The following is a 10,161-nucleotide window of genomic DNA, read 5'->3' as shown; positions in this document are numbered from 1 at the left end:
TTATGCCACTTCTTTTTGTTTATTTTAACTAATTTTTATCGCTCCTTGCCCTATTTTGCCACTTTTAATCCAAATCTGCCTCTTTTACCCATTAATGTCATTTTTTGCCATTTTCAACAAATTTTTCAGATTTTTATTTACCCTATTTGCCACTTTTAACTGATTTTTACCGCCTTTTATCATATTTTGGACTCTTTTAACCCATTTTTTCCAATTCTTGCAATTTGTTTTTGCTACTTTTAACCATTTTTTGCCGTATTTGCCCTGTTTTGCCACTTTAACCCAGTTCTGCCCATTTGCTACTTTGTTTTTTTTATCCTATTTTTGCAAATTTTATTGCCACTATTTGCCCAATATTATGTCTTCAACTCTTTTAGTGTCTTCTCATAAATGTTGAGGCAGATGATGCATGTTCTATCCCCCTCCCCAGCAACCACCTTTTCTGGCTTATTTCCCAAGAGTAGTGCTGTATGAACTGGAGCTTATTTCAGGTAAATGGAATAAAATTGTACAACGATCACAAATGAAAAAGAAAAACATGCCACTCTCCAAGTTGAGGGAAATGGTGAGCATACTAAAAATAGCAGTATATCTATCTATGCATGTATATCTATGAAAACAGCTATGTAGGATCTCTGTAGCCGAGGATCTAAGCCCTGTTAACACTGATTATCCGGACAAACAAACACAAATACAGGCTAAACTGTCCCAGTCTCACAGCAAAGAGGAAAAGCAGCACATTCCTCACACAGAGATAGAGGCTGACAGAACAATCAGCTCCTGCACTCACTGTTATTTGAATCATTTTCATTTCTGGGACTGCTGTCCTCGCAATCAGCTTCTTGTGGCTATATTTCATAAAATAGAGAAAAATCTGATTCACACGGCAGCACACAGACAAGCAGGCCAAGCGTCAATGTGTGTCTTTGTTTCAGTTTTTTAAATCAAGTTTAAAAGTCCTCCACACAGCCTGTATAACAAAAACTTCTTCTGACCACTTTAATGATGGTTTTCTTTTTACGCTTACAAGCTGGCTTATTAAAGCTGATACAGGGAAAAGGACAGACCTTGGTTAATTAGGAGCTTACTTTTTCACAATATGTTTAAATGTGTGTTGTTAAAAAAGAAAACATCTACACCCAAAAACTTAAATCTCAGTCTCATTATTTTGAAGTTGCTGTTAGGTCTGAATAGTGTCTAAACGGGATGAATGTCCACTCTGAGACACCGTACAGACTAGGCATACAGTGAACCATGAACCGCTCACTCTTATCTTTTTTACAATAAAAAAAACAAATCATCTGTAGTCTCTATTGGCAGTCCTGATGACTAGTTGCTAGGCAACCGGGGGGGTTTCTAAAAGCACTGGTATCTCCTCTGCAGAGGGGGGAGAAGGGGGTGATGGTGTGTGTGCATGATAGTGGTGCAGAAATATTGAATTGGAGGTTGTATTGACTGTGTGTATGGTGAATGTGATTATGCAACAGCAGTCTTGAGGCTGGTGAGTGGGATTGTCTCTATAAATATTCCCAATCCCTGTTTAAGGCAGCAGAGCCAAAATCCCTCCGGCTGCAGGTGTAAGAGGGATTCAAACCACGCTGCCGCTGCTTTTTCTAAAAGCTAGAAATATATTTAGAGAAAAGCATCAGGATGGCAGTTTGCCACAATGGGAAGGCGAGTGAATAAGTTTTTGTTCCATGTATGAAAATAAATGAAGTATTATTTTGCTTTTGCCTCACACAAGATCTACAGGAGAACAATAAGGAGCAAGAAGGAGACAACCCCCTACTCCACGTCGCTACCTCTCTGGTGTCCTTGTTTCCTCCCGAAACAAGCTAACCCCATCCATCATCTTTCTCCTCCATCCATCAGGTCTCGACCCCAATTTCTTCACTCTCCTTTCATCTCTTATGCTTCATCGCTGAAGTCTTACCCTCATCTCTTCTAACCTTTATCCATAGCTCACTGGTTATTTTCAACTCTGCTATTCACATACACAATAATTTTTTATATTAATTACATGTTGTTATTAGTTCGGTCTTCATAAGTAAACTAGTCTCTACACGCAGGATCTAATTTGATCAAAGTGGGTAGAAAGAGGGCAGCTGTCCTGCTAGATCTTAATTATAAATCTAACATGGGACGTCAGACTTCAATTAGAGTTTCTAAGGGGGTATGACATAGCAGACTTTTCCCTCGGTTCAGCTGTAGAGCCTGAATCAGACACTACTCAAGCCACTGCAGCCATAGGTAGATAGCAAAGGCAGAGTAGTTTTACCTGTTAATGATCTCACAAAGCAGCTGTATACAGATTAAAAATGCAGATACAGTCAGCCAAATAAGGCAACAGGCTCACCCTGCAGTAGTCTGTGCAAAATATGTCCACACAGCTGGGCTGGTCTCTTTAAATCTTTTTAAAGGTAGATCGAAGGTATTGGAGGATGATTAACTGATGACTTTCTGCTCTGTGACTCTGGATTGAGTTCTTCTGTGTTTGCAGCTACTTTGTTTTTTATGTCTGTGTCTTTGTTGGCTGAGATGCTGCCTGTCTTGGCTATGACGCTCCTGTAAATGAGATTCTTAATCTCAATGAGGTTTTCCTGGTTAAATAAATTCAAACTAATTTATTAAAGCTACCTTGTTGAGGAGAAATTTCAAAATAGAAGCGTAGCTTTAAGGTGACATGTGGATCGATGTTCTGACTATAGGGGTCAACCGATTATCAGCCAATTGTTGAGACCGATATTTGGCATCTGGCTGATTATCAGTATCGGCATTTTATTTTACCAATAATCAATAAGGTTAATTAATCATTTTGGTTCCACTACAAGGTGTGTTTTCACTTTCCACAGTCTCACCAAATCTGATTGGCTGGATGCCACATGCATCGTAGCCAATCAACATGTGTTTTCCTGCCTCTGCTGTGCAACTCTGCTGTTTCTCATGCTAATAGAGCTAAAAAAAAAAAAAAACAAAAACAAAAAGAAAACGTTATTTTCCTTCATTTTTTTTTGTTTAGTTTTTTTTTATCATGACATTTTTACTTTCTACATTTTGTTCATCACTATGAATGTTACAAATCTCAGTTATTAGTCTCATAATAATTGTTATCAGTGTCAGCCCTGAAAAACCAATATAGGTCTACACATAGTTTTGACTTTCTATCAATCTGATTGGATAATTAATAGACCAATTGATATATTAGTGTACATCAAATGTATAAGTTGCCCAAAGATACAATACTGTTTACAGGAAACACAGCGCTCATTTGCATGGTTAAGGCCAGGACAGACCAGCTGAACACTCAATCATCGGCTCTCTTTCTCGTTTGATAATGAACCACTGTATCCAACACCTTCATGGTTTTGTTTTACACAACAAACCTGTTTAGTGCTGGTCAAAACAACTGGGTTTGTGCCTGCAAAGATGTCTTTCATTTGAGTTTGTGAAGATACTACTAGTCTACAGTTTTCTTATCAGACTGTACTGAGCTAATGCTTGAGGTGCAGGGGCTTTTTGAGCTCGCCATAGTCTGAGTTAATACCATTATACCTGCCCTGGCAGAAGCACACCACAGTAATGTTGACCAAACTTAACTGTTATTGTGGTTCATTTAGTGCTGTGAATTTCTGTCATACTATTGTTTCTTCAAAGCTGTTAACTACACAGAGAGGAGGGCTGTAGTGGAGCGGAGATTTCGCTGCACATGAAGATTCATTTAAGGGTCAATCATAAAAGAACGCCGTGCTTCATCTTTGCTTCAGGTGAAGAGGAACATTCCCATACCAGAGACCCTGGCAGAGTTCTGCTCTACTGGGACGGGGCAGTGATAGAAAAGGTGACTGCGTCAGCAACCTCTGAGGCTCTTGTGGTTCTCTGATATATAAACCGAGTGGAGCATCTCGTCTCCAGTATTCTGAGTTCAAACAGAACAATGAGGGTTGATGATCCAAACAATTCAGGTTTTTACTGCTGCTCATATAAATTTCTCATCTACCAGCTAAAAGGAGGCTGCTGCTCAACAATGCTAACACACTAAGATTACATAGATCACAGATTTGGTTGATAGTTAAATAGGTTTTCATCTTAATGTGTGTAACTTTTATCCATATATGGGTATATTTAATGAGCAGTGTGTTCAGAAATATAATAAACTATCCTTTGGGCTGGAACATAAAAAATATAAATTCATAGTTTTTCTCTGCAAATGAAGAAAAGTAGACTGATGAGATTTAAAGAGCTGAAGTGTTTTTGCAAAGAACTATAAAGTAAAATACTGATTATAAATATGAATACAAGAAAGCTCATATTTGATCATAATTGGGCAGACTGAGGAGCATTGCCATTTCAGGCTGTTATTGTTGCTTTAAATTCTCAGATTTGTAACACTTTCAGTGTTGCCTCCTTATCAAGAGTGTAAAGTGTTTCAGCATAAGCGCTTCAGTCTGGGGTTTCCCTTGTTTTTTTAATATCGTTGCACAATATTGAATCAAACGCTCCAGTTTTCACACAGCAAAAATAAAACTATGACTAAAAATACACTCTGTCTTTGAGGTTTGATTAAAAATCACTGCTTTATAACAGTTCAAATGAAAGCAGTTTATAATCTAATTAGCTACTCAGAAAGTGGAAATTCAAAAATCAAAACACTAATGTGTTTATGCTGCTCTGATTGGGTTTAAATCCTCCACACTGCAGTCAGTTTACAGGCTCACTTTGGTCTTTGGGAGTTTGGTAGTTGCTGCCCCCTGCTGGAGGAAATTATCCTCGTACCCTGAAGGGGAGAGGAAGTACAGGAATACCACATCAGGTGGAGGGGTTTCTGTATGCAATACATTTTAACTTAGAGAGGCCACAGCTGGCTACAGTAGAGCCCTGGAGCAAGAAATGGCATGAAAGGTTCAAAATTTAAAAAAGAATAGTTCAGTAGCCTTAAAGTTCTGAGTTAGTTTCAGTCATGCATTCTGCCCGGTAACACACCCATGAACAGCAATCTGAATTCCTGAAATATTTACCTGATCACTACTCCAACAGCTTGACTTTAATTGCATAACAAAAAGTCTTCAGTATGCTTCGTGATAAGGGATAAAAACACTTTTAAGACTTTTTGTTTAGCAGCATCCTCAGATCAACACTTTCATGTGTCAGTGTGATGGTTTATGACACAGGTGTCAAACTCAAGGCCCGGGGGCCAAATCTGGCCTGTGGTGCAGTTTTACCTGGCCCGCAGGATCATGTCATATTTTAATTAGAACTGGCCCATCAGTCTGAAGTCTGAAGATTTCCTCCAGTCTAGAAATGTAAATTTAACCTTGAAGATTTAAAATATCCTTTGTTAAGTCATAAAATTTTGAAAAAGTAAAGAGTAAAAATAAAATAATAAAAATAATGAGATAGAAGGTAAGGAATGGGGGAGAGAAATTAATTCATGTTTTCATTTAATATTTTCAATTTGCATCTCAAAATATGATTTAAACTTAGCATTTTGACTTTTTATGTCATATTGTTAACTTTTAGATTTCGCTTTTAAATTTCAAGTCATATTTTGAAATTTCAAGATCATGATTTCAAATTTAAGCCCAGATGTTGCCCTTTTTAACTCCTAAAAGTGGCGAAATGGGTTTTAAATAGCAAAAATGGATGTAACAAGTGGTGAAAAGCAATTAAATTTGGGAAAAATGGAATGAAAGTGGTAAAAAGGGTTTAAGAGGGGCAAAAATGGGTAACCCAAAGTAAAAAAAAAACAAGGCAGAAAGGGCCAAAATGGGTTAAAAGTGGCAACAACAGGTAGGACAATTGGTGAAAAGAGGTTATAAGTGGCACATATGTGTTAAAGTGGAAGAAAGGGTGATGAAATTGGATTTTCAGTACAGCAAAATGGGTATATGCAAAGTGACAAGCTCAAACTTCTGGCTGTTTTGTTGCTTCTGAGACTTTAGAAATAGTCAAGTGCTGTATCTGCTTGTAATTTCTATGGTTTTTACATCTTGTAAATGACCTCTTGCAGCCCACCTGCAGTGACTCCTTTTACCAAACTTTGTGAAAGACTGGACTGAAGAGAAATATGGAAATATGGAAGTGTTACATCTAAAGCACTAGCATTTTAAGTTAAAGAAAATTAATCTTCATTTTAAAACAGTTTTCCTGAGTAATTCCTGCAACTGCCTTTTTATTTCCAGCTCTTTCAAAAACATCTTTTGCTTTCCATGTTTACACTCCTTCAGTTACCATAAAAGAGACCTTTGATGGTTGAATAAAGACTACAAAACCAAGTAATTTAAAAGGAGTTTTAATGGTGAAAATATTTTAAAAATACATTGAAAAACAACAGAATCACCCAACTGTAACCACCACCACAATCACGTGTGCACCATCTCGGTCCGAATCGGACCCATGTACACCCTGCCACTGGTGAGTGCTTTGCAACGCCTTCAGGCGGTGGAGCCACAGTCTGCTGTCATGAAGAACTCAGCTGGAACATCTGTGGACTCCGTCTCACGCCAAGGTTAAACCTCGCCCTGCGGAGCTCGGGACGCTCTGCCAGTCTGTTAAGTCTCATACTGTTGCCAAGGAGGCCATGGTCGGTTTCCGGGTTAAGCCGTCCGAGTCGCCCTGGATAAGAGAAATAAAGAGTTATCAATCCAGTCCAATGAAAAAGTTTTATGCTAGATTCACAGCGAAGGGGGTGAGTGCTGCTTGTGAACAAACTGAACTCCAGTTAGGAGTGTTGAGGTTTTTTGGCCCCACCATTTTTACATTTCTACACTCCATTCAGAGAAAGTTTCTTTAAAACACTGAACAAGTCAGCAGATTGCCCAGTCACAGAGTGAAACAGCCACGAAGAGTTCGCCACTTCTTTCAGTTTAAATTCATCTCTTGAGTCAAAGCTGAACCGTGAGCACTCAAAGCCCACACAAAGAGCAGTTTCAGGAAAACATTAGTCATATCCTAGAATAAATCCTCGGCACTAAGGTCTGTCTCATGTCTAAACATAAAGTTTAACTACCAAATATGATGGAGGTATACACTCATATCAAAACATTAAAATAGATTAATGGTTCAATAACTCGTTCAGCAACAAAAATCCTAATAAAAAGTAACTCTCGCTGCATTGGGGTGCTTGTATAGGGATATAAATTGAGTATAAATTTCACACAATCATGAAACAAGATCATTGAGATTAAGTGAGTACTGTGGAGAATGCTGTTCTCAGTTTTTCCATAGAATTTTTCCTGCTTGGTGCATGTTTCAGTGTCTGTTGATATATTTTGGCCACAAGATTAAATCACCACTACCTCAAAAATATAGCTAGTTTTTAAAAAATCTATTTATTGACATTTTATATAATTATTTCCCTACATTTATTTATTTTTTTACTTATTGATCTTCTTTTGATACTTGTTTTTATTCTAAGTGTTTACAATAGTAGTGTGTGTTTAATAGGGCTGCCAGACTTTTTAAATCACAACTGATTTCAGGATCTTTTGTCCAACAAGTTGTGAAATTATATTATTTTAGATTTAAAACTGTCTCTGTTTCATTTGTTGTTTTTTGTCCAGTCCTAAACTCAGGGACAGCCTTTTTGGATGCAGACCTGCTTTTATTTTGAAAGGAAATGAGGAACTTCAGGAAGTTAGATGATCATGTTATTAACCAAACGTGGAAAAGGAACTTCTAATGGATTGAAAGGGAAAATAAGGGAACAATAAAAAGGTTAATGTTTGATCTCACACTGTGAAGATGAATTCTAACTTGTCCACTGAGCTGTCTGAGTTTTTTTAAAGTGACATGACCGGTGGACTTATTTTAAATCACTGTGGCTGCAGGGAGACGTTCCAGTGGTTTAACCAAAGTGCACCAAGGAGGATTATAAAACATGTGACTAATGTGATGCATGCCAAAGCGATTACAATCTCAATATCGATCAAAATAGTCATTTTTAAGGTTTTTTTTTTTTTCAACACTAGAGCATCCAAACCTTGCACTTCCGGTTAAACATAATTGTGAAATTCATCAATTTTCACCTCCTGAGACCCTGCACGCACAAGGAGATTACATTTGGGCGTTCCTACAACATAGAATTACATACTGCTTTTAGGAAATTTAGGGATAATAGTTTGGAATTTCCAGGGTGGAAGTTTTAGTCATTTTCATCGAATGTGTGGAGAATCTGTCTTTTGGGGGGATTTTCCTCAATTTCATTTTTTGTGTGTGTGACATTTATTAGTAATTTTAATGCAAATTTTGGTTTGAATTTGCTTGAAAAATTCTTGTACATCATCAGATATTTGAGGGAATTTGTTTGCATGCTTAGGGGTATTAAATTGGAAAATTTCTATAATATTCTACAGAATTTTAGTGGAATGTATTTGTTATTTTGAGGAATTTTTGGGTGGAATTTGCTTTTAATTTTTGTTTGGAATTTACTTCGAAATGTTCGGGATTTTTAATTTTTTTTTAAGTTTCGCTGAGATGTTTGGGGAATATTTGACGACAAGCTTTCTTTTTTAAAATGTTTGGCACAGCCGGGTCAAAAATCTACTCAGTGGGGTATTATATCCACTGAAACAGGACCTTCTGAAGTTATGTTGTTCTGTGAGAGGTTGCTCTTCATGTTTAAAACTTATCTAAAAGAAGACAGAGAAACTAAAAATGCTTTGCAGACAAAAGCGTGGCTCTCAGGAGGTTTAAGCATCTGCTATGTTTGGGTTGTAGAAGCAGAAACTTGACCACCTATTAACTGGGCACAGGGTTAGTTAGACATAAAGAATAAACACTTATTTCAGGATAATTTCAGCTTTGGAGTAACAGCCTCCCTCTTGAGGGAGGCGGAGGAAGAAGAGGGGGAAGAATCCTTAAAAGTACAGTTCAACTAGGAGGCGCCAAAGCAGTATAGTTCTTCATGTGTCGCTCAAACTTTGTGCCAAATTAAACAAATACTTGACTCTGCTAAAGTACCAAGCACACTAAATACTCTGTGACTTGCCAACCACTAAAATAAAAGTCGTAGACAGACTCGACATATAGTTTAATCTGTTTTCGGAGTAAGATGAGTCTCACCTCAGAATTCACTCCTTGGCTTTCTTCTCGCTGTTTTGAAGTTTCTCCACTATCTTCCTCTCATGTCCGCCGGGGTTGTGTCTGTTGGTGTTTTCACTGGCCTCCTTCTTTGACCTTCCTTTACGGGCTGAGCCCTCTGTTTACAGAAACATCACAGAAAGTTACGTTAAAACGAACAAACTCACAAAAATGAACAAAGTTGAGGCAAGTGGCAAGAGAGCTCAAGTTAACAAGGAAGTGTCTCACCTGTGTATTTATCGGTTAAGTTGTAGTACTCATACTCGTCGTAATACTCGTTTTCAAAGTTTGTTGGCTTCATGTTTTTAACCTCGACGTGACTCATTTTTGCTCAGGAGAGAAGTTCAGTAGGAAAACGCTGTCGCCAAAAAAAAGCAGAGAAATAAAGAAGTGACTTTTCTTCCGTCCACTGTAGAGAGAAAAACAAGATGTTTGTCCCTCAAATCTCAGAGTGTTTTTATAACGGAGACGTTCAGCTCCTCCTCCACACAGACAGACACGCCCCCAGCGGGGTTCCTCTTTCTGCTGCAGATGTTGCATCATGCTGAAAAGTTTCACGTCAGCTTAAAATTAGTCCGATTTTCCAAAATAGAGATAAACAAGGTTTAGTAGGTCAAATACGATCTTTGGTAGTAGGTCTGCAAGCAGGTAAGGCGAAATGAAGACACAAACAAATTTAAATATCACAAAAAGAAAGACATCCCTAATTTGAATAAATGATCTAGTGAGTATATTATAACAAACTGAGAAAAAGAGGGCATCAGAATGCAACATATTCAAATATAAGATCACTTCAAAGGTAAATAAATAGCAACCCTGGTGGTAAAATAATGTTAGCATCCAAAACATAACTAGGATTTTTAGTAAAACTGTGTGATTTTTTTCCCCTCTGTTTAACAGTACTTAGAGCAGTGTTACTCAACCCTGCTAAACCAAAGAGCCAAACTGTCGAAAAAAACTTTGCAATAGCCACAATCTTAGTAATGAAAAGTGGCAAAAATTGGTTAAAGTGGCAATAATAATAAGTTAAAGGTTACAAAAATGTGTCTAAAAGTGAGATAAAATGGCAAAAACTGGGCAAAA

At 37.6% G+C, this 10,161-nt stretch overlaps 1 protein-coding gene across 1 annotated transcript; it reads right to left on the bottom strand.

Moving 5' to 3' along the window:
* Window positions 1-6,273: 6,273 nt before the first annotated feature.
* nupr1b (nuclear protein 1b) lies at window positions 6,274-9,534 on the bottom strand. Its single transcript, XM_041817067.1, has 3 exons — window positions 9,307-9,534; window positions 9,061-9,196; window positions 6,274-6,612 (listed from the first exon to the last, which is right to left on the bottom strand). The coding sequence occupies exons 1-2, from the start codon at window positions 9,401-9,403 to the stop codon at window positions 9,069-9,071; spliced, it is 225 nt and encodes a 74-aa protein (XP_041673001.1). The 5' UTR covers window positions 9,404-9,534; the 3' UTR covers window positions 6,274-6,612; window positions 9,061-9,068.
* Window positions 9,535-10,161: the final 627 nt, after the last annotated feature.

Source organism: Cheilinus undulatus, linkage group 21 (assembly GCF_018320785.1).
Source record: "Cheilinus undulatus linkage group 21, ASM1832078v1, whole genome shotgun sequence".
NCBI classification, from domain to species: domain Eukaryota; kingdom Metazoa; phylum Chordata; class Actinopteri; order Labriformes; family Labridae; genus Cheilinus; species Cheilinus undulatus.
This window is presented reverse-complemented; position numbering and strand designations above follow the sequence as displayed.

Excerpts from the sequence above, each read along its gene's own strand:
- nupr1b (XM_041817067.1), bottom strand. The coding sequence starts at position 9,403 with ATGAGTCACGTCGAGGTTAAAAACATGAAGCCAACAAACTTTGAAAAC. Across the intron at positions 9,197-9,306 it reads CTTAACCGATAAATACACAG|AGGGCTCAGCCCGTAAAGGA; the intron begins GTGAGACACTTC and ends TTCTGTAAACAG.